This window comes from Kalmanozyma brasiliensis (assembly GCF_000497045.1).
Source record: "Kalmanozyma brasiliensis GHG001 unplaced genomic scaffold PSEUBRA_SCAF19, whole genome shotgun sequence".
NCBI lineage: Eukaryota > Fungi > Basidiomycota > Ustilaginomycetes > Ustilaginales > Kalmanozyma > Kalmanozyma brasiliensis.
Genome location: NW_015961958.1, coordinates 270730 through 293494, shown reverse-complemented (window position 1 = coordinate 293494; position 22765 = coordinate 270730). Strand labels below are relative to the sequence as shown.

The following is a 22765-nucleotide window of genomic DNA, read 5'->3' as shown; positions in this document are numbered from 1 at the left end:
CTCGGTTTTCTTCTTAAATTCACAGATTTTTGGGATCTTTTTCAAATAATTTATTTTTTTGCCTCCACTTTGCCGTCTCCCGAGGCAGCTTACCCCGCACGATGTTCCCGCTCCTCGTCCTACTTTCTCCTCAACGTCTGTACTCCCACCTCACGCCTTAAGACCATCAGTATTGTTATAGCCCCCAGAATAGATGACATAGATAGTCCCAGACATGGTCAAGTCCCTGCTGTCAAAGTTCCTGCCGCTGGCAGAGGACCCGTTCCCACCGACCCATAAAGCAGGCTCCGAGTTCGAAGGCTTCTTTATCCGGCTCGAATCGCATTCGGGTCGTTCGCAGACGTCTTCCTCCTCACCTGCTGGATCATCATCGACTCGCAAAGCCCCAAAGAAGAGCCCGGCGTCGAAAGCATCGCCATCGCGAATTCCACGTCTGACGCCAAAGTCGCGCAAGGCAGAAGCGTCCACCTCGACCTCTCCGTTGAGTCGGCGAAGGGTTCGTTCGTCGTCCACCTCCTCTTCCTCTTCGTCCTCCTCGGCGGCCGGTCCAGCTTCGCCGACTCCGCCATCACGCAAAGCCTCTCGCGAACAACCTCGACGATTCGCAGACGATCGGATATCACCAAAGTCGCTCTTTCCCGAGATCGAGCCCGTATTCGCCTCTCCCGAGTCGTATCTTCCACGTCCAACCCCTCCGTCCTCCGCATCGAAGGTTCGCAATCTCACCTCGACTCTCCCCACTTCATCCCCAGGGGACCTGATTCTCGTCGTGTGCGAGCTGCAATCCGCTCCTGTCGACCAGCGCATCTGCATCTACCTCCGCTGGATCGTACACGGTGAAGAGCCCGCCTTGCATCGCGAGCTCCACTCGAGCAATGGAGCAGAGAGACTGCCCAAGAACGCCCGTCGCAAGGGGGAGTCTTTTGAGATCGTCCACCACATCCCTGCATGGCAGGTGAAGCTGGGTGCGAAAGTGGGAAGCTTTGCAGTGCAACCGTTTCGCATCGGCCTGCCGGAGTTGGGGTTTGTGGATGTCAAGCCGGATGGGAATGTCGTGGCTGATATCACGTTGCCGAATCCAGCAAGAGGGATGGGGACGAGGGTGAGATTGAGATCGACCAAATTTGCGCCCTGGCAGGAAGCGTCGAAGCTGCCAATGGGTAGTAGGGGTCCCGAAGGGTGGATCCAGCATTTGGGACCGATACTCCCGTTGCATTGGTACGTGCATTCGTCGAGCGCTCCGGCAATGTTCTCGCTCGAACATGTGGCGGAGAACAACGGCGAGGTCGAGCTGGACAATGCGGTCGCGGCAGGGAGGGGGTTGCTGCACGTGGAGAAGAATTGGGGCCAGGCGTTTCCGAGTGGGTGGATGTGGGCTCATGGTGCGTCGGCGTTGGCTGATCCGAGCTTCGATTCGACGTCGAAGGAGCGGCCGTTCGTCAGGTTGAGTCTGGCAGGAGGGTCGATTCTGGGGTTGACAGCGTTCCTCGTAGGGGTTCACATCAAGGACACGGGGAGCGAGGTGAATTGGACTTTCACCCCGCCGTTCGCGGTCGGTCCAAAGGTCTCCTTTCCCTCATCGAAGGGAGAGGAGAGAGTGCATATTGGGCCGGGGCTGCGCATGACCCGCAACTTTGGAGCGAAACAATTCAGGATCGATGTGTGGGACCTCTCCCGCTGGGCTAGCATCTACATCACGGGCGACGAGGAGACGTTCGCAACCCAAATTCCAGGACCTCGCAGGGGCGGATGGACGCCAGGCTACTGTCATCACAGCTACAGATGCAGGGCGTCCATCACGCTGTACAAGAGGAGCGCGGGCAGGTTGGCGATGCTCCCGATGAAGGCGGTGCTGAACCCTTTGGGGACGCTGAGGTCAGGGAAGCGGTTCCTTGGCGGCGCTGACGAGAGCAGTGATGGCTGGAGCAGACTGGGCTGGCAAAAGGTGACGGAGGCGCGGCTGGACGATAGGGTGGCGCTGGAGTTTGGCGGTGACTTTGCTCAATGAGTGTGGTCCGGAGCCGATGCTTTGGTCAGCGTCATGCAGAACACAGACGATAGATGAGATCGCACCACGCATCCCTGAGATCAGCAGAAACGATTGTATGTCACGATTAGGAACGGTACAAATATACCCAGACGATCTCAATGGGCAGCGGGATTAGCGTACGAAACGGTCTTAGGACGACCTCCGCCTGTCGACGGCCGATAGGGCGACTTGGGCGGCCGCTTGGGTGGTGTCACACCGCTCGTCGAGTTCCTCCTCTTGACCCTCTTGCTGATCCACATTTCGGCCTCGCTGTCGGTCGTCTTGTCCACCTTGATCATCTCGAGCTGGCCATTGGACGACATATTGCCTTTCTCCGTATCAAGCGCCGATTCGTTGACGGAGGCGCGCGACCAATCTGTGTCATCGGACCCGGTCGACTTGCGTCGGAATCGATCGTTCACAGGAATAGCGACGACCGAGATGGTAGTCACGTTAGGTTCGTCGTGATGCGGTTGAGAAGGGGCTGGGCTGGAGGCAGTGGCGGGTCGGCTGCGCTCAAAAGGCGAGAGTGTGCGTCGAATGTCGAGCTGGCGCGCTTCGGCCTTGATGCGGTCGACGGCAGAAGCGGTGTTTGGGCGATGAGGCGACTTGGCCGAAGAGACCACCTTCGTAGCCTTAGCCCTAGAGACAGACAGGCTGCGCGGCGTTGAAGAGTCTTGTGGCATTCGTTCGATTGCCTCTTGACCTACAAAGGCAGGCGATGCGCTGTCTTTCAAGTTGCCCTGGGAAAGCGAGGCCAACAAGACTCTCCTTTTCTCGTATTGCAGCTTGGAGTCGCTGCGTCGATGCTCTCGACGTGCCATAGGAGGATCAGACTTGACGTCCAGCAGAGATTTCCCTCTATCATCCCCACCGTCGTCGATCTTCTCTATGTGTTCTGCAGACGAAAATGGCATCAGAGGGAAGATTGTGTGCTTCGATGGGCTATCCGCGAAGCTCGGAGGGATGCTGGTCTGCACGCTACTGAACGACTCGTCCTGAGCGAGAGCATGGATACCTCTAGGCCTGAAAACGGGCTCAGTCTCCAGGTTAAGCGTTGCTGGATGCTGCATCGTGCTGAACGGCATTTCGAGCTTGTCGAGGCTCGCCTCTCCTCGCTCGGTTCTGTATGAGTGGTCAGGCGGGTCGATAGGAGCGGCTTTGCGTCGCTTATGGCGACGATAAAGTAGGATCGCAAAGAGCGCGGTAATGAAGCCCAAAATGGCGGCACCAGCTCCGATACCGGCGTACTCTGACGTGTGGTCGGTCAAGGACGACGAGTCCGAGTCCGTAATGCCAGACGCATTGGCGGTGGAATCTGGATCTACAGAAGTGGTGCTCGGAGTGCAAGCATCAGGGCTGTCTGCGGAAGGGAAGCTAGCCCCGTCAAAGTAGATCGGTGCCGGATTAGCATCACCTGTTTTGCCGTCAGAGATGGGATCGACAGACAGAGTCGCGGTGTGGTTCGTGCAGGCGAACCCCTCGAGGTGGAAGGTCTTCTTCTGCAGTGCTTCTTTATCGCCGTTGGGAGCCGATGCAGCGGCCTCTGCGGCAGTGATAACCAGCGCATATGTCTTGCCATCCTCAAGAGTCAGCTTGGCGCTGGCTCCGGCGGCCTTGTAGAGCATGCCGATCGCGAGAGAGTCGCCGGGAAAGGTGAAAGTGAGCTGCGCGTCCGGCTTGCTCGACATGACAGCCGAGCCATTGCGAGCCGCATCGTCCTGGACAACGACCCAAGACGACTTCTCCTGGTCGACGTAGGGCGAAGTGCCGGGCGAAAAGGCGATGCCAGGGTCTGTATCATCGATACGCGTCCGCGCAGAAGCTGACTCTTCGACTTGTAGGCTGATGTCCCTCGCCACGATCGTGGGCATACTCTTGGTCTGGCCTGCGCGACGGATCTCCATATTGTTTGGTAAGGCTCTAGCTTTGGCTCGTTGATCGAAGGGGAAGCAGATATGCTGTTGGAGGTATGAGGAAAGGAAATGGCGATAGCGAGCACTCTCGGTATCCGTGCAGTCTGGACCGGCTCAGCGTGCAGATCTTGACCCGCAAAGGTGGCTCATCGGCTTCGCGAGGGCTCCTCCAGAGTCGCGTTCCCGCACTCCTCGTTGTCTTTATAACTTCGGCTTCATTTGAGGTGTCAGGTGGGAGCGTAGAGCACTCTTGCTGCAGCACTTCACATTGTATTGCTAATGAAAGGCTCGGCGTGATGATAACTCCGGCTGTGGAGCAACCGAAGGCACGGGAACGAAGCGGTTCCCACGCCTACTGCGGTCTCTACGCCAGGTCAGGTAAGGCGATTTCGGTACACTGCTCCGCGATGTCGGCTCAGGCCCGTATGTTGTGCTGCTGTGCGAACGTGTGACAGACGGGCGTAGCCGAAAGGAACGGCGAAGATCCGCAAGCAGCGATCGTATCACCCGACGCCTCTGACTCAGCTCGTCGGCGTCTGTCCGACATGGTACGTGACTTGCGAGAGATGAAATGTTTGGGCCCATATGAGGTGATGAGCCACGTTGACAGTGATATCGTCCCCACTCACGGCCTCCAGCGCAACAGTCTGGAGGCGTCTCGATTTGCCCTTCATCGACGCTCGAACCGAACCCACCATGATACATTGTCGCTGGCTGCAACCGGGCTCAGACGGAGCAAGTGCCGACCGTCGGCTTTTCCATTTGTGGCCGACCGAGGACGGCTGTGCCTCTGCGATCCCACCTTGCGAGGGACCTACCGACCCAACAGCACGTTGGATAGCGACGCAAGCCTGACGTCCCGCCTTTCCTCCGGCCTAACAGCCTTGGCCCGAAATTCCGCTCAGCTGCAACACGAAAAAAGTTCACTCGAGCCGAGCTCTAAAAATTTGGAAGATTCGCCTCCACCGTCGGGCGAAAAAAAGTTGCGAGGACCCTTTCGCCTCCTCCGCTCCTTGAGCCACTACCTTCATCCCATCCCTCAACCACCACACGGGACTCACATCCAACCTGCGCATCTTCCCGCCCCCTCCCATTGCCCACAATGCGTCAACGACGAGCCAAGATCTATCGCAAGATGCTGCACGCCTACCAGCTGCAGTTCTCCTTCCGCGAGCCCTACCAGTTGCTCATCGATGACACGTTCTCCCTCGCTCTGTCGCGGTACAAGATCTCGGACCCGGTGCAGCAGTTCGGCAATGTGTTGCAGAGCAAGAAGATCAAGCCGCTGATCACGCAGTGCTGCATGCAAGCGCTGTATGCGTTGGGCAAGGAGCACCAGTCGACTGTCGACATGGCCAAGGCCTGGGAGCGAAGGATGTGCAACCACCGGGAGGCAATCGACCCCCAGGAGTGCGTCAAGCAGTGCGTAGGCAAGGAGAACAAGCACAGGTACATCGTCGCGAGCGAACAGGGCGAGTTGCGACGCGATCTGAGATTGGCCGTCGCCGGAGTGCCGATGATGCACTTCACCCAGGCAGTCATGGTGCTCGAACCCATGTCGCCACTCACCAAGAGCCGGATCGAGGAGAAGGAGGACACGAAGCTCAGCCTGCCCGCGAGCGAAGCGGGGCTGTTGAAGAACCAGCCGAGCGTCGAGGTGGACATTGTGGGTGAGGCGGCGGACGAGGAGAAGGTGGAAGGGGAGACCGGCACGGAGGCAGCCGAGGGCTCGGGGAGGAGGAGGAAGAGGAAGGCGCCCAACCCGTTGTCCGTCCGCAAGCCCAAGAATCCTCGACTTACGATGGAGGAGAAGTTGCAGAAGGAGCAGGAGTACAAGAAGCAGAAGCAGAGGAATGCTGCAAAGGCGAGAATGGAGGCGAGCAAGCTGGACGGGACGAAGGCTGCTAGTGCGGAGGAAAAGGGAGGCAGCGGCGGGAGGAAGCGTAGAGGTTCTAGGGCCAACAAGGATGGCAGTGCCGAGGGCGAGACTGCTGCTCCGAAAGCGGTGCCGGTGGCGAAGCCGAAGAAAGCGGTAGAGCCGAAGGAGGTGCCAAAGAAGGTTCAGGTTCCAGCTGCAGACACGAATGGCGAGCCCAAGAAGAAGAAGGTCCGCTCAAAGCCCCGTCCCGAGGCTGCAAACGGTGATTCTGCTGAGAGCTCAGCTTGAGCTTCTCGGTTATTCCGCCTCCCTCACACTCAATCGCAATCATCATAGCACTTCACACGCACCTCGTCAAGCAATGCAACATCTTCCCATTGTCTCTTCTCACGCTGTCACAGTCCGAAGGGCGACCGTCGCTGCTGGCCCGACTGCAGGCGCCAAGCGCTCCGACAGAGCCGACAACTGTCTCGCCAACCGCGCCCTGGTCTGCTTCTGCTGCTCCAGCTGCACCTCTGGTTGCTTGTGATAAGGCAGCCATGGTCGACCGCCCTTGCTCTGCGATTCCTCCTTGTCCGCGGATCCGGACGGCTTCCTTGCGAGCGGCGTGAGATCGACAACGCTAGACAGAGCCAGCGTCGTGAGCGCAGAGGTGTAGAGCTGCTTCGCCTCTGCACGGACGGATCCACCAGCGCTGCTGTTGACTTTGCGAGTCGGACGCGGTGCAGCACGCTGGACGGGTTCGCCGACGTTCTTGGTGTCGCTCTCGTCGCCGCCCTCCTTCGCATCGGCTGCACGCTGCGAACGCCGCACGAGCGCCGGCAGAGCCTCCATCTGCTGCAGCAGCGCGCTGCCTTTGAGCACGGCGTTTTCGTTGCGCAAATGCTTGAGCGCGCCTTTGAGCGCTTCCAGCTGATCCACCAGATACGACGTTTCCAGGCTGCTGTAGCTGGCGCCCGCCTCCAAGGCCCCGTCTGGCAATGCACGGCCCACGCCGCCTGCCTGTGCATCGCCGTTCGCAGCCAACGCATTGACGCCGTCAGCAGGAGCAGCAGCCACTTGTGCCTTGAGCCGGTCGTGATCCTTCTGCAGCGCCTCGATCTCGCTCTGCAACGCATCGTTGGCGTCCTGGTACGCCTTGGCTTGACGCTGCGTCTCGGCGAGCGTAGCACGCACATCGCTGTGCTCGTCCACCTGCGCCTTGGATTTTTCGAGTTGCTTTTGAAGGCGTTCGATCTTGATCGAGCCCTCCTGCAGCGCTTGATCGCGTGCTTTGACTTGACGCAGCAGGTCGCGCGCGTCTTCGCTGAGCTTCGCCACCTGTCGATCGAGTTCCGGGTTTTGCGCCGCTTGCGTCTTGATGTCCTCGGCGCGTGCCAGCCAGGGTCCGGGACCATCGATACGGATGACGTTGTCCTGCTCGACAATGGCGGTGAGCACGGTTTGGATGGTGGTGGAGAGATGCGAAGTAGACGAGAGTGGGCCGGACCACAGACTGGCATCCGTCTTGCCGAGCCCTTCCTGCGTCGCCTCTTCCACCATCTCAGTCACCTTGGCGATCTCGAAGACCGTTTTGGACGATCGCGCCTCGGCGACGTATGCCGAGATCGACTCGGACAGCTGTGTGGCGAACGTCACCAGCTGCGACGTGAGCCTGCCCAGCGGCGGTAGATTCATAATGGCCTCCATGCGCACCGCCTCGTCGTTCTCGGCCAAGCTCAAGAGCCGGCGCAACACCTTGCGTGTCAGCACCTTTGTATTGCGGATGCGATTGATGAGTTCCTGCATGGGATCGAACAGGTCGTCCTCGATGTTCTTGTTGCCCATCTCCCACTCGACATCGTCGTCGGCGTACAGCTGGGCAAGCTGCTGCTTGGCATACCCGAGCGCCGCGATGAGCGTTTCGAGGTCGTGGTCGATCAGATTCGCCGATCCTACTTCTTTGGCGGCCAGATCGCTGTCGTTCTCGTCGCCACCCAGAGCCATGTTGAAGTCCTCGAATTGTTTGACGAAGCGCCCAAATTCGAGGCCACACTCTTGCTCCTTGAGCTCTTCGCGTCGCAGCGCTGCAATAAACGAGTCGATCTTGCGCTCGATGGCCATGTTCTCGCGATACATGCGCCCGCCGCGGAGGAAAACTTCCGTCGGCGCGAGACGCAGCACCGCCGCGATCTGTCGAGACAGCGCGCTGAAGTGAGCGATCGAATGACGCATCTGGCACACGCTGACCATGATCTCGGGTACGATGCCTGACAGGCTCTCCTGAATGTCGTGATTGGTCTCGACGATCGACTTGATCAAGTCCGACTTGATAGCCATGCGGCGGAAGAAGAGCAGGCAGTTGACCGCGTCTGCATCTGCTTCAAAGTAGGCGCTCGGCAAGTAGGAGCGCACCATCTCGAGATGCGAGGTCGCTTGCGATGCTTGCAGTCGTCCCAGCTCAAGGTCGATTGTCTTGGCCTGACTCTTGAGCGCGCTCGACTGAAGCTTGAGGTTGAGGTTGAGCATGGCCTGATCTGCGAGATCCTTGCGTCCTGCGCCGGCCCCACCTCCGTACTCGGCTTGCTCAGCCTTGGCCGCCTCCAACTCGCTCTGCAAGTTCGAGACGAGATCGCGGAACTGCGCGAAGGTGTTCTGATAATCGACCGCGTTGTTCTCGAGCCCCTCATTGCGCGCTTGTAGGTCGCGGATACGCGATTCGCCTTGATCGATCTCCTCACGCAGCTCCTTCTCGTTGATGGTGTGCTGCTCCTCGAGCTCGTTGTTGATCTCGGCCATCGTCTCGTGCTCTTCTATCTCGTCTCGAAGCTTCTTGACCAGGTCACTCAGCTGCAAGTTGCGCTCGGTGAGCTGCTCGACGAGGTCTTGTGCGCCGAGGGCATCGTCGAGCTGCAGCTTGAGATCCTCGATCATCGACTCGGCATTCTCGAGTTCGGGCAGCAACGAATCGTTGGTCGAGTTGAGCTCGATAAGCTCGGCGTTTTCGCGCTCGAGCTCGATGATCTTGCGACGGTGCTCGCCTTCGGTCTCGTTGGAGCGGTCCCGAAGATCACGAAGCACGCGACGGAGCTGATCGTTCTCGCGCTGCAGCAATTCTGAGGCGGCAGAGTAGTTGGCCTCGCCTCCCTTTTCGCCTTCAGCATCTCCACGGGCATCGCCTTCCTGGTTTCCATCTCCAGCGCCGGCAGCCGCGCGACGCCTCAAGAGATTCGGATTCATATCCTTCTCCAAGGCTCGAATCTTGGCATTGGCGGCCTCAAGCGACAGGAGGTGCTCCTCCGCCTCGAGAGCAGCTGTCTCTGCCTTCTCTTCCGCCATCTCGCGATCGAGCGTCAAAGACTCGAGCTCGTCGTTGACGCGCGAGAGCTGGCGCTCAAAGTCATCCTTCTGCATGGCCCAGTCCTTTTCGAGCTTCTTCTGGTCCTTGAGCTCAGCCTGCAGCTCTTGCACCTTGGCTGTGAGTTTGGGTGCCGCGGCGATCGACTGCTCGGCCTCCTCCTTTTGTCTCTCGAGCTCTGAGATACGACTGCGCTCGTCATCGCGCTTCTTTTCGAGAACGCGCACCTTGGCACGCAGCTCTTCGACTTCCTTCTGCAGTGCGCCAAATTCGGCTGAAGACCGAAGATTCGCGGTGCTGGGAGAGGGCTCGACGAGGCTCATGAAGTCGCGTGTTGACTTGTTGAGCGATTTGGTGGATCGGAGCGCCGAGTCTGCGACTGTGTCGGCAGAGATCGTCTGGTCCGCTTCGTCGGCTAAGTCGTCGTCCTCTGCAGGTTCTTGTGGAGCAGCATCCGAAAGACGGCCTGCACTAAGAAGATCTTGATCATAGGTGGCTTCGTCTTCGTCGTACACGTCGTCCAGATCGAGCAGCTGATGTGATGCGCTCGTGCGGCCCGAGCTGACTGCGCTTCCTCCTGAGCTCCTCGGACCCAGTCGTGAAGGCGCAAGGGAGCTTCCTGCACGAGAGACCGCACTGGCGGAGCTTCCGGCGCGCGTGGTCGGAGCAGATGCTGCTGCTGCCGAGCGCGCGGCAGCAACGCGGGACGCCGAGGTTACACTCGGGCTTGAGGTAGCAGTGCGGGCACCGCCGGCTAACATGGAGGGTCGACTGGTAGCAACGGGCCGAAGACCTGCTCTGGCAGCTGATGGGGTTTGTGGTTTCGCTGAGGTTGTCGAAGATGATGCAGTGGCGGTCGGACGTGCCGCTGTCCGAGTGATGCTTGCACTCGTTGCTGCTGGTGTCCTTGTGCTGGGAGTGGCAGAGGATGCGGAAGCGGCAGTCGATCTGACGGTCCGCCCAGGCGCGGCTGGCGTGGCTGGCGAGGCGGTTCTGCTTGCAAGGGTGCTGGCCGCTGCCGAGCGTGCTGCGCCCGAAGCGATGGATGGACGACCAGCGACAGCTGGTTTCACGGGTGATCGCACCCCGGCGGCAGGTTTGACAGGCGAGGCGGTGCGTGATGATATGCTGGCCGAAGTTGGCGGTCGTGATGCTGATACTGAAGAGACGCTGCTACCGACGCTGGTGGCGCTCGTCCTCCTAATCACGGAAGGAGGCGCACCTGGCGCCAAGCTGGCTCGCGGTGCTGGTGCTCTGGCTGGTGTCGAAGCTGTGCCTTTCGTCGGGCTGAGACGGGACGCGGCGGCGGCGGCAGAAGGGGTGGATGCGACTCCCGGACGCGTCGCTCGTGCGGCCGGTGCTGGTTGTGGTACGAGCTCGTCGTCTATGCTATGCATCTCTTCCTCTGGTGATAGTACGTGGACTTGGCTCGGACGGACGAAGACGCCGTAGCCATCTTCACACTCGAAGTAGCGCTTGCCTTGAACAGAGCCGTTGTTCTTGCCGTTCTGGTCATCGAGCTCGACACCGACCCAAACCCCGGCTGCGAAAGAGGTCTGGCCGACGAAGAGAACTTCACCATAGCCTAGATTGCCACATCTGACACGCGAGTGTAGATGGAGCGGCTGCGACGCCGCGCTCGGGGTCGCCATCGTGCTTCAACGAAGAGCGAGGGGATCGGCTGAGCTATGTGGAAAGGCTGTCGGTGCTGTGCATAGCGGCGCGAATCTTACTTGTTGCGGCCAACGATAGCACGTGTAAGCGAGCCTCAGGTAGTTGCTGACTCCGAGGTAGGTCGTGGATGTCTCGATGATGCTCTTGATGTTGTCAAGATGAAAGGGACGAATGCAGCTTCATCTCAGGGTTCACTTTCAGTGGAAGCGCGTGTGTCCTGAGTGGAAGTGTTGGTCTGTGTGACTGTGATTTAAGGAGGAAAAAAGCGGCAGCAGAGCAGTTCAGACTCGAGGCGCCTCTTTACACGCGTCTTGTTCCCTTCTGCCTGCAATGCTAACAAGAGCAAGGCGGCGTTCTCACGTCATGACTCCGTAGTTTCGAGTGTGCAGCACAGCCAGCAGCGAATGGCGGCGACTGCAGCTCCTCACTCTCATGGCAGAACGAAACGCAATTTCGGAAGCAGAGCCCATGATGATGATCAAAGTTTCGATTACGTGTACGAACCAGGTCGAGCAGATGAACAAGAATGGCACTCTAACCAATGATGAGCTTGTTCTCGCCGTCGTTGAAGTCGTACTCGGGCACCTCGAGGTTGAGAGGAGCAGGACCCTTGCGGGCACGACCCGAGATGTCGTAGTGCGAACCGTGGCAAGGGCAGTACCAGCCACCAAAGTCACCCGCCTCACCGATGGGCACACAACCCAGGTGAGTGCAGACACCCAGCATGACGAGCCACTCTGGTCGCTTGGCACGGTCCGAGTCCTTCTCCGGGTCACGCAGCTTGGAGATATCGACGGCGTTGGCCTCGTCAATCTCCTCCTTGGTGCGGTGACGAACGAACACGGGCTTGCCACGCCACTTGATGATGGCGTTCTTGCCCTCTGGAATCGAGTTCATGTCCACCTCGACCTTGGCGAGCGCAAGCACATCTGACGAGGCACCCATCGAAGCGAGGAAATCAGAAACGGTGGCCTTGGCACCCGAAGCGGCGATCAGACCCATGGAGCCGACCATGAAATACGAGAAGGCCTTGTTGCTGTCGGGCGTCTTGGTGCGGTAGCCCGAGAAGTCGGGAACCTGGTCAGGCTGGGTGGCCTGGAGGCTTCGCGACGAGGACGAGAAGTAGCGAGGCTGGCCGACGGTGGGGAGGGCTGAAGTTAACGAACGCAAGACGGTGAAGGATGGGAAGGGGTCAAAGATCAGCAATGTGTCCGGAGTGCGAATGATGTCGAGTCGGGATTGCTGGCTGCAGGGAAGCTATTTCTTCGAAGTAGGAGCTCGCTTTCTCCTTGCGAGAACGGACGAAGGGTCGTCGACGGCAGTTGAGGGCCGGCGCGTACGATAGTGCGCAAACAAGCCTGTTTGGACGTCTTTCCGACTCTGTGTCGGAAAACAATCCGCGACCTCCCTGCAAGACCAGAAAGCGACGGTGACAATCCTGCTGTTGTGGATGAATGTGCTGTGACTACTTACCATTGACGCCAGATCGCGAGCTGAGGACGCCGTTCGAGTTGCGAAGTTGGGATGCCCATTTGGGAACCTGGTGGGGATCAGATCGGAGGGAAGGGCCGTGTCCGTGAGCGTGAGGGTCGGCAGGGGCGCGCACGGCAAAGTTGATGCCAGCTGCAACCGGAGTGCCGCTGTAAGCGGTAGTCGCGGTAGGACTGCAAGCGTGTGACGGATACGCACAAGTAGCATCGCAGGCAGCGGAACGGATGTCGGATTGTAGTCGATATTGCATCGATCGGCGTGCGACGGCAGATATGCAAGAAGGAGGTGTGCGAGGTGATCGAGAAAGTCATGAACGAGAAGGTCGAAAGGAGAGAAAACGAGGTCAGCTTTCAGCATCATCTTTAGTCGTTTCGTAGGAGGAGAAGAGGACACGGATGCATGAGACACGACTGTCGTAGTTTCATCAGGCATGACGCCAACGGTTCGGCGCGTGTCTGCCAGACCGAGCTCGCATGATGCTTCTGTCGTCGATCATGCTATCCATGTCCTCCTGTGTCGATTGTCGATGTGGCTGCTGGGAGCGAAAGCGGCCTGGAATGTGCTTGAACCACGTTCAGATGCGGTACGTACGGAAGGTTGACGGCCTTGCGGAAGGCGCCACGAGCGACGGGAGCAGCCATGATGATGTGTGAGGGTGGTGACGGTCCCAATGGTATGTGGTGAGGAGGTGCAGAAGGAAGGATCGAGTGTTGGCGACGATCAACATTCAACGGCTTCCGATAACTTAGCGACCAATTTGCTCTGGCTGCCTGCTCGCGCTGTTTCTGTCCGTGTCTCTGGCGAGAAGAAATCCACGCCGTGAGAGCAGCTGCTTGCTTGGTCTCCAATTTCAAACCCAAGGCCCGGACTGGATAGGGTGATCACAGCCAAAGCCTCCTCCCTCATCAATTTCCTGACAAATGCCTGCAATTTCAATGATGCTCACTTTCTCGCGCGATATGGAACGGATTGCTCGTGTCGAATCGGCACCGGTGAGGCCCGGGTCGGCACGCAGCAGGTGCAAGTCCATCAGATAATGCTGACAAATATTGATCGCAGGCAAGCTACCTTCTTCTGACTGTCGGTCCTGTGCACCTCGACGAAGAATGTGAAGACGATGGCGGGGCGGCAGAAAGCCGACATGATGAAGCCAAGAAGGTGGACCGGGCCCACACTGTTCGACTGGGCTCAGCAACACCACGTGAGAAGATCAGACTGTCCAGAAGAGCTGGCGGTCTTAGCTCAGAAGGTGTCCCTTTCCGAGTCATCTGACCCGAAGGTGCAACCCTCTTTGCAGCAGCTTACGAGAGCCCATCAGATCGCTCTCGAATCGGGTTGTACGATGTTCCTGACGAGCTCGAGCAGGTGTATCGTTGTAACAGTCAGCCCGCATGCGATCAGATGTCGAGGACGATAGACAATGTAGGCACGCACACTTGTGCTGGTCGGCAATGAGGCGAAGCATTCTCCCTTGTCAACTCGGAAGGGACAGCAGCGCTGCAGTATCAAGCGGATTTGTGACCAGCAGACAGCGAGGTCCGACCATGCAGAACCATTTTCTTGGCTCTCCTGCCTGCAACCCAGAAGCGAGAGAAGGATTGGACGGCTGTGGCGGGTCACCGACGAAACGCTCGGAAGGGGTTCAGAGCGGCCCATTTTCGGCAATTGAACATGGCAAGGCAGCACGAGGCGAAATCTGATTCGACCGCTGCTTAACCGGTCTCTCTCCAGTTTTGGTCTTTCTGCGGTTGTCGAAGAGCGGGGTGGGCTGGAGCTGCAGCCTGCGCTATTGTGGGCAGCGATACGCACAGATTACGTGAAAGGTGCCGAAGGGCCTGCTCCTCGCCTCCTCCATTTTTGCAGAAATTGGAAGAAAGCAGAGCCAAGCCAAGCAAAAGCCTTCTTTTTTTCGGACTGTCAGACAACTTGCCTTTGATGCGCTCTGCACGGTGGCGCCATCTGACTCGTTGCTCGCCCGCCCTTCCAGGCTTCGGCTAACCTAAACTAAGCTCGCAGCGCCGCTTTCTTCCTGGCAAAGCTCGACCTAGACATTCACTGACTCATAAGCTCGCAGGATTCACCTTGTTTCTTTCTCGACACCACACCATACCCCTTCCACACATACCCAACACGCACACCATGTCCGCCGAGAACCCCACCATTCTGCCCGCTACCAACGGCAACGGCGCCGCCGCCGCCGCGCCACCCCGCGCTAACGGCTCCGCTCCCAAGAGCGATGCTAACCTCGGCACGTTCGGTGTCAAGTCCGGTCTCGCGCAGATGCTCAAGGGCGGTGTCATCATGGACGTCGTCAACGCCGAGCAGGCTCGTATCGCCGAGGATGCCGGTGCGTGCGCCGTCATGGCTCTCGAGAAGATCCCCGCCGACATCCGTGTCGAGGGTGGCGTCGCCCGCATGTCGGACCCTGCCATGATCAAGGAGATTCAGGAGACCACCACCGTGCCATGCATGGCCAAGGTCCGCATCGGCCACTTTGTCGAGGCTCAGATCCTCCAGGCTATCGGTGTCGACTACATTGATGAGTCCGAGGTGCTCACCCCCGCCGACGACCAGCACCACATCAACAAGCACAACTTCAAGGTCCCCTTCGTTTGCGGTGCCAAGAACCTCGGCGAGGCGCTTCGTCGTATCTCGGAGGGCGCTGCCATGATCCGAACCAAGGGTGAGGCCGGTACCGGCAACGTCGTCGAGGCTGTGCGTCACCAGCGCACCATCCAGGGCGAGATCAAGCGCGTCTCGTCCATGAGTGACGAGGAGCTCTATGTCTACGCCAAGGACATCCAGGCTCCCTACCACCTGCTCAAGGAGACCGCTCGCTTGAAGCGTCTCCCCGTCGTCAACTTTGCTGCCGGCGGTATTGCTACCCCTGCTGACGCTGCTCTCATGATGCAGCTCGGAAGCGACGGTGTCTTTGTTGGCTCTGGTATCTTTAAGGGCAACAACCCTGCCGAGCGTGCACGTGCCATTGTTGCGGCTGTCACCCACTACAACGACCCCGCCAAGCTCGCTGCTGTTTCCGAGAACCTTGGTGAGGCCATGGTCGGTCTCAACATCACCAAAGACATGAGGGGCGGCCGCATGGCTGAGCGCGGCTGGTAATTGCCTCGCATCATAGAATCTTCCGTCGTTCCTAGCCTTTCATGGCCGTCCAGCGTTCATCACGCAGCATTGTTTCGTCCCCCCATCGCAAAAACAGGCTGGCTATGTCTGCCGTGCCTACCTTCCCCTTCAACGGTTTCCTCTTGTAGTATTAGCACGTGCTTCATGCACACATAATCTTCCACTCTCATCAGCATCCTTCTCGCTTCTCGAGTGTACAGCTGTGTGGAGCTTCGACTGCGTTCTCAATGCGGTCCGCAGCGATGTGAGCGAAGGCAGAGGAGTTGCCCAATTCTTTGTCCGCTGTGTTATGTCGCAGAATGAAATGCCCGGGAGAAGGAAGACGAATCGGCTTCTGTGACAGAGAGCGATCGGGGATAAGGTCGGAGCTCTTGATCCGAAAGCATCTCTGGGCTGCTTACTCTTCGCTGCACGGCAGAAGCGGCAAATCGAATTGCCTGCAGGTCGATCTCAGAGCTGTGGTGCTGACCCACACCGGGCCGTAGGTTGTGCGCGAGGGACCCTTGGGCTGCCGAAACCCACTCGCTTAGGCTTCTTTCTCGTACTCGAGGAGAACACATCATACTCTTGCTGACACCTTCTTGCTTCTCCGTGGTCTGTTGACGCGAACAAAGCGCTGCGCCGAGAAGCACTCCTATGTACGCTCTCAGCTATGGATCCATTCGCCAGCTTGCTGCGTTCCTATACAAACAGATCGACAACGATGCCGGCCACGAGATCCCGGTTCTCAAGCCTCGCACTGCATGTGGGAGCGATGTTTTGGAAATGTCGGCAGCGATCCAAAGCAAATCGAGCACTTCGCACATTTGACTTGGTGCGTCACAGAGCAAGTGCCCTCATGCAGCAAAAATCGAACAATTTAATTTCGTTCTTTCTGTTCGAAGCAGGCTGGCTTGGCCCTCGTCCGCATCTGAGCAGGTGCCTTGGAAATTCGTCCAAAAAGCGCGCGCGTCTGCCGTCGAAGCTGCTGCTGCTGCTGCTGCAGTCATGATCCGCACTGCAGCAGGCAAAACAGGCGCTCGCCGCTTGCCGTCCGTGCTCGCTCCGCAAAGGGGACGGATGTATCAGAGCGTCACGGTGCGATCTGCCGGCTGCTGCTGCTGCTTCCATTTCCATTTCTCCTAAACATCCAACCCAAGATCGCCGCTCTGTAGCGCTGATATGCTCGCTCCCTCGCTTCGCTTTCGGCACGCTCCTGTGTGTGTGTGTGTGTTTGTCGAGCCGTCCCTTGAACCGCTCCCTCGCCGGCTGCCTGTTGCCGCTTCCTCAAATCTGCTGTGCACTGACTGACTATCTCGCTCGACTTTTCCGCTTCCGCATCGCCTATCTCAAATACCGACCTTTCCTCCTTCTCGACACCATCTCCCACCCACCCCTCGACCTTATCCTCCTCCTACCATCGTCTTCGAAGTTTGTTGTCAAGATGAAGTTCAGCATCCTCCCCGTCGCCCTTCTCGCCGCCTTCGCCGCTACTGGCGCCGTGGCCCAGGACAGCTCTTCCGCGTCCAGCTCGGAGTCGACGTCCAGCTCGGCGTCCTCGTCCGTGTCTTCGAGCAGCGCTGCTCCCACTTCCATGTCGTCCAGCTCGTCCAGCGGCAGCAGCGGTGGCTCCGGCGGTGGAGCCATGAGCGTTTGCACCCCTCTCGGCGGTGACGCCCGCAACCCCCCTGCTGCTTGCCCTTACAGCTCCACCTCGATCCCCCCTTACGACCGTGAGTATTTATAGCGAACAATCTTGGCGGACAGAAGCAGACTTGGGAGACTCAAGGGTACCAGCACAGAGACTGGACGCGCAGAGAGATGCAGACGATGATACCGTCCATTCGGTGCACGGGAAGGAGAAGAGCAGGTGGAAGATAGCGCGCGGAGCTAATGGGGTCAAGCACGACCAGGATTGAGAGTGAGAGAGGGCATGCTGTACTGACCTCCTGCCATCTCTGTGCTCTTCTTCTCTGCTTGACACCCATCGATCGAATGAATCGACCCAACCTGTCCAATTCGCACTCCAGTCAACTCGTTGATCTCGTACTTCATCTACGGCTACACCCGTGGTCCCGAGGCCAAGTCGCCCGATGAGGTCGCCAGCGAGATGGCCGGCTCGGTTCTGCAGTACTACCCCACCCTCACCACTCCCGAGTCGGTTTTGGCCGAGTCGTTCGCTGTCGCCATCTCGGCCACCATCCAGGCTGTCGCTGACGGCAAGCTCACCGCGGCGGATCTGCACTCGCCCAACGCTGCCGTGCCTGCCAACTTGATCCAGTGGGGTGTTGCCGCTGCCGCCATTGTTGCTGCCGGTGCCTTTGCTCTCTAAACGATTCGACTCGATTCGATAGCGCTCCCTCGATCATGCAGATTCAAACTAGCAGCAGGACATGGCTGCCGGGCCTAGCATGACGGGGTCGAGATCGCTCAAGACGTGCAGAACGTCTCACGGTGCAACACACGCCTCATGGAATCTTCTCAAACACACGAACGACGCTCGCTTTTCGATGCCCCTTTATCACCGCCACCTCGACGCTTGCCCGTTGGTTCAAGCTACTCCTTCTGTTCTTAATCGGTCCGATCTTTGCAATCTTCACATTAGAAACGCTTTCCTATGTGTGACGGCCGCATGCTCTCTCCAGCATTTCCTCGCAGACGTGTTCCGTCCGGACACGGAGATGCCGAAGATGCCTGCACCGCTGAAGCAGACTGCGGCCAAGGTTAAGATTGCGTGGCAATTTGTGACTTTAGAGAAGGTAGGGAGAATTAAGGCGGAAGGGCGTCGTTGGCGACGCGGCCTGTCTACCGTACTCACCGACGACACCTCGATCTGCCTCATCAAGATTTGGCTCAAATCAAAGCTTGTGCCGCACATGCATTCGTCTTTCTCTTCCTCTCGCCTCGATACGTCCATGCGGATGTGCCGACTAAGCTTTGGTTCGTCACAGCCGCGCTTTCTCAGTCAGCTCCTTCCCCGACCGTGTCTCTTGCTTGTCTCTTCTTCAGTCCTTTCCCTCTCTGATAGCCCTTCTGCCTCGCCTTTGCCGCCACGAGAGACCCTCCGAGTCCACGTCAAGCCGCGGTCCATTGACGGTGGCGGAAGCGCAGCTGGTTGGGCTCAGCAAGAATCGAAAGCGTCTCGTCCTCGAGTCTCATCGCTGCTGCACAATCAATTTTGACGCGACGAGGCCTTTACGCGAAAGCTGGTGTCGTTGCTGCGCCGTTCTTCGACAAATGAACTGCTGAGCGGAAAACGCTGCTCAGCTCTGCCTTTGTCCTCTTTCGCATCTCCCGACAGAGCTGCCGCTGTTCAAAGCTTTGTTAGAAGGCAGCATCGGTCCGCTCAGCCAGCCGTCCAGGGCCAAGAGGACCGTGCATCCATTTTCGATTGGCCAATGCAAGGTGGGCGGCTGAGCTGGGCTGAGTCTGCAGATGCTCAGCACGATGAAGTAGCCGCGCTCTCCCTCTCACCCGCTCTTTCCTCACTTCATAAGTAAGCTGCTGCTGCGCCGGCGACCTTCTCTTGTCTCTCCTTCCTTCCTTTCTCCCATCACCGCCTCTTCGCTTCATGTCCCTGGCTCGCATCAATGTAATCCGCACCTCCATCCTCAAATCCTTTCCCCAAATCGACACGAATCGCTTGCTCTCGGTAGTCGATCTTGACGATCAGCAATGAACATGGCTGCGACGCCGCCTAAAGCTTCCCCATCGTCGGCGTCGTCGCCAATCAAGCATACGCACACCGCCTGCTTTCCGACGTCGTCGCGCCTCATGACCGATCGTACCAGCTCTTCCCCAAACCGCGAATCTGCTCCGGTCGATGACGCCTACCGCAGCCTCGGCTCCGTTCCTGGGTGCGAGACCAACACGCTCCCAATACACTTGTCGGTCGCCCATTTCCTCTGGTGGGTGTTGCCCTGTCACAAGCCCAGCAGACCCCGCAGACTCAACAGAGACGCGCACGATGCGCAAGAGGATCCTGGGTGTGCCACATCCGGAGCAAAGTCGTGCTCGCATCCGCAGAGCGCAACGTCGTACTCTTCCGCCACGTCAAATCTCCCAAACACCGGAAGCGCATTCGAGAAGTGCTTCTTCGAGCTGCGATACTTCCTAGCGTGGGATTCTTGCAATTTCTGCATCAGTGTCGACGAGCAATACCAGAGCTATGTCGACAAGAAGCTCCGCGATTTCAGGTTTTACGAGGACGCTTTCGGTCGTTATCAAGAGCGCTCTGTGCCCAAGTATTCTGCATTCACGACGTGCGAGCATGGTCATCAGACTCCCACCAACTCGGTCGACCACCCTGTCGCGAAGAAGTGCTCCGGTCATCCGGCAAGCAAGAAACATCTCTGTCCGCCGGCCAAAACGACCCCTCTTATTGCTAACAGCGGGAGTCACAGCACTTCTGCCAAACCGACCGGACCCCAGACTGCTAAGCAGACCTCCAGTGCAGTCGCACCATCGACGGCTTCAGCGGTCCACCCAGCTGCCACTGCTCCATCCAATTCTGCCCCTACGTCCACCTCCGCAGCCGTTCTTCCGGCAACAGCTGCAAAGACCACCCCGTCAGCGACAGCCCAGACAGCAGCCGCAAAACCGAAAGCCGACTCGGCTCGGCGTCAGCAGAAGAAGCCGGAGCAGGTGCAGTCCTCTACTCTGCTCTCCGACTGTCGACGTTTCCCTGGCTTCGCCGAGTCCAATGCCGAGAAGCGCACCTACATGTCTCACGACGCTACGCTGGCCGAAGTGATGCGCGGACTCAATCGCGCCGTGCTTGCTTTTGGCGTCGCTTCTCCCGAATCTGTGGTGTTCGCCGAGCTCGCTGGCATGGTTGCGCTGCTCAACTACGCGGCTGCCTTCTACATCGACTTTGCAGACCGCATCGAGAGCTACATGCAGCACCGATTTGGCAATCTCTTTGTGGATCATTACTTCCGCACCGTCTATTGCAATCGTGCAAGCTACATCGAGAAGGAGGAATTCAGCAGTGAAGGCTGTCCACAGGCGAAAAGCGATCCGGAGGCGCGCAAGACGAGGAGGCATACGATCGAGACGTCCTTCACCAAAATGGTGCCCGACGTGACCGAGCTACGTGACGGCGTGCAGACGGTGCTGTTCACGTTTACGTGGATCAACTACATAGCGTACAGGGGCTACGACGCGGCCATGACTGCTACTCTGCACAGCGTCATCCCGCTGCTCCAGACGATCATCGTTCGATGTGCACGTCAGATGTACCTGATGCAGCGAGCTCTCACGGCCGCACAGTCCATCTCTGCCATCAGCAAGGTCCAGGCACCCAAGGCACTCGACCTGCAGTGGGACCTTCTTGACCTCAGCGCAGCGCTTCAGAACCTGTCTGGTGGCGATCTGGCGCTGTTTACTTCGGATCGTTACGAGCGAGGAGCTGAATACTTCCGCAAGAAGAGAAGCAAGAAGCGCGAAAGGGGATGCATCGAGAAGGTGGTTTCTTGCCCTTACTCGGCACATCTTTACACATCAGCTGTGGCCGATATTGCCCTTCGCACCTTACTACAGATGCACAAAGCCATCCACACGGGCACCTTCTCCAAGCCGCCCATCAAGCATAGCGAAAAGTGTAACGACCGATGCACCTGCACCAGCTTTGAGGACAGCATCACCCCAATCATCGACGGCTTGTACAAGCGTTTGACTCTGATCGAGCGCAAGCAGTACGATTGGAAGCCGCTCATGGTCCAAGGGAAGAGGGTGAAGAAGGCCAAGAGGAAGAGCGACACTGCGACTGCGAGCGGAGTGGCCATCAAGGGGCAAGGTCAGAAGACCAAGAACGACAATGTGGACAAAGAGATGATGCTGAGGGACATCCTCAGCAAGCGCATCGACGAGTTCGACACGCCCAACACGATGCTGAAAGGTCCGAGCGACTATGCCTACTTTACGGATGCGCCGCTGTTGTCGAAGGGCAGCGTTTCAGGCAGTGCAGCAAACAAGAAGGCAAGCTCCACCACGCAGACCACCACCTCCACGTCAGCGGACAACGTCGTCACGACGACCAAGACGGTCAAGAGCGGCTCCACCACCATCACCTCCAGGACGTCCGACACGGGCGGGTCCGTGAGCCTCTCCATTGCGTCGAGCGCACTGCCCGAGTCGATGCAGCAGAAGCTGCTGTCCGAGCTGAGGAAGAAGCCCGCATCGTTTTCGGGAAGCCAAGCCGAGTGGATCGCGACGATGGCCGGACCCTTCGCATCGACCACCGAGCCGGACTTTACGAAGAATCCGGCTTATCAGGCGTTCCGGATGGCGCTGGGAGAGCTGCCAGTGTCGGCGGACGTACCGTCGTGCCTCACCGAGGCGGAGAAGGAGGCGTGGCTCGAGGGCAGCTTTGAGGGTCTGTTTGAAGCATTGTACGACCCTCCCGGGCTGGAGGAGGATTATCACAGTTGGGCTGCCGGCAGTGGGTTTGATGGGATTGATGATTGACGCGAGGCAAACACAAGGGTGACAACGAAGGGTGAAATGCGATGCAATGCGATTGACGAACTGCGAGAATGAATGCTGACCGTGAACTTGAGCCAGCAGATGACGATCTGAGTCAGCCAGTGTGTCTCGCGCGACTGGACGGCGTCTCCAGCTCCGCCTCCTCCAGTCGATCGTGCCAGTCCCACATCTTCTGTGTGAACCATCGTAGCCAATCGACATTTTTGGCACCGCCTCTTCCGATCGGCCTACCCTCTGTCTCCTCCGCTTCTTGCTGCGACGTGCGAGAGCGCCAGAGCAGCACCGCCATGGGCAGCTGTATGGCCGTTAGGAGGACGCCGAGCAGATTGACCATCGCTAGGTAGAGCACGTCGGCGAGCGTTGTCCCGAGGAGAGCCACTGCCAGTGTTGCGAAGGCGCTGTGTGCGGCGTGTGCGGTACCAGTGTGAGTGTGTGTGCTGGCGAAAGGTGTGGATTGAGGTGGTGAGGTCTTGCCAAAGGGTGTGGCGAGTGTGGGCGATAGGATGGGTGATGCGGTGTAGGAGGGCAGCGGCGTCAGTGGTAGGGCTGGGCGCGGTTCCGAGCTGCTCGCGATGCAGCTGGGATCAGGCGTCGGGGTGTAGGGCGGTGGCAGGACAGACATTGTGCTCCCGCTCTCGTTCAGAGGTGATAGACACAGCAGATAATGGCGATGCTGAAGCTGCTGATGTCAACACTGGTGGTGATGGTGCTGGTGGTGATGGCGATGATGCTGGGGACAGTGGCAGCGATGACAATGCTGGTCGTCGGAGCAAATGGAGGGCGCTGAGCAGGCCACTAGGAGAGGTTGACAAGTATCACAGTCATCAATTCAG

The 22765-nt window shown here is 58.6% G+C and overlaps 9 protein-coding genes across 9 annotated transcripts; 5 read left to right on the top strand and 4 right to left on the bottom strand.

Moving 5' to 3' along the window:
- Positions 1-214: 214 nt before the first annotated feature.
- On the top strand, positions 215-2008 carry PSEUBRA_002454 (uncharacterized protein; the record flags this gene model as incomplete). Its single annotated transcript, XM_059464822.1, has 1 exon — positions 215-2008. The coding sequence occupies one exon, from the start codon at positions 215-217 to the stop codon at positions 2006-2008; it is 1794 nt and encodes a 597-aa protein (XP_059321274.1).
- Positions 2009-2145: 137 nt separating this feature from the next.
- On the bottom strand, positions 2146-3936 carry PSEUBRA_002453 (uncharacterized protein; the record flags this gene model as incomplete). The annotated part of the gene is made up of 1 exon (XM_059464821.1): positions 2146-3936. The coding sequence occupies one exon, from the start codon at positions 3934-3936 to the stop codon at positions 2146-2148; it is 1791 nt and encodes a 596-aa protein (XP_059320743.1).
- Positions 3937-5047: 1111 nt separating this feature from the next.
- On the top strand, positions 5048-6112 carry PSEUBRA_002452 (rRNA-processing protein Fcf1/Utp23; the record flags this gene model as incomplete). The annotated part of the gene is made up of 1 exon (XM_016435585.1): positions 5048-6112. The coding sequence occupies one exon, from the start codon at positions 5048-5050 to the stop codon at positions 6110-6112; it is 1065 nt and encodes a 354-aa protein (XP_016293044.1).
- A 99-nt stretch (positions 6113-6211) lies between these two features.
- PSEUBRA_002451 (CAP Gly-rich domain protein) lies at positions 6212-10813 on the bottom strand (the record flags this gene model as incomplete). Its single annotated transcript, XM_016435576.2, has 1 exon — positions 6212-10813. The coding sequence occupies one exon, from the start codon at positions 10811-10813 to the stop codon at positions 6212-6214; it is 4602 nt and encodes a 1533-aa protein (XP_016293043.2).
- Positions 10814-11369: 556 nt separating this feature from the next.
- Positions 11370-12967, bottom strand: PSEUBRA_002450 (Rieske [2Fe-2S] iron-sulfur domain protein; the record flags this gene model as incomplete). The annotated part of the gene is made up of 3 exons (XM_016435577.1): positions 11370-11986; positions 12309-12499; positions 12918-12967. 3 exons carry the CDS (start codon positions 12965-12967, stop codon positions 11370-11372), a joined length of 858 nt encoding a protein of 285 aa, XP_016293042.1.
- A 1498-nt stretch (positions 12968-14465) lies between these two features.
- On the top strand, positions 14466-15446 carry PSEUBRA_002449 (Vitamin B6 biosynthesis protein; the record flags this gene model as incomplete). Its single annotated transcript, XM_016435592.1, has 1 exon — positions 14466-15446. One exon carries the CDS (start codon positions 14466-14468, stop codon positions 15444-15446), a length of 981 nt encoding a protein of 326 aa, XP_016293041.1.
- A 1444-nt stretch (positions 15447-16890) lies between these two features.
- On the top strand, positions 16891-17778 carry PSEUBRA_002448 (uncharacterized protein; the record flags this gene model as incomplete). Its single annotated transcript, XM_016435588.1, has 2 exons — positions 16891-17179; positions 17477-17778. The coding sequence occupies 2 exons, from the start codon at positions 16891-16893 to the stop codon at positions 17776-17778; spliced, it is 591 nt and encodes a 196-aa protein (XP_016293040.1).
- Positions 17779-19121: 1343 nt separating this feature from the next.
- Positions 19122-21914, top strand: PSEUBRA_002447 (uncharacterized protein; the record flags this gene model as incomplete). The annotated part of the gene is made up of 1 exon (XM_059464820.1): positions 19122-21914. One exon carries the CDS (start codon positions 19122-19124, stop codon positions 21912-21914), a length of 2793 nt encoding a protein of 930 aa, XP_059320742.1.
- A 112-nt stretch (positions 21915-22026) lies between these two features.
- PSEUBRA_002446 (uncharacterized protein) lies at positions 22027-22554 on the bottom strand (the record flags this gene model as incomplete). Its single annotated transcript, XM_059464819.1, has 1 exon — positions 22027-22554. One exon carries the CDS (start codon positions 22552-22554, stop codon positions 22027-22029), a length of 528 nt encoding a protein of 175 aa, XP_059321273.1.
- Between the last annotated feature and the right edge of the window lie 211 nt (positions 22555-22765).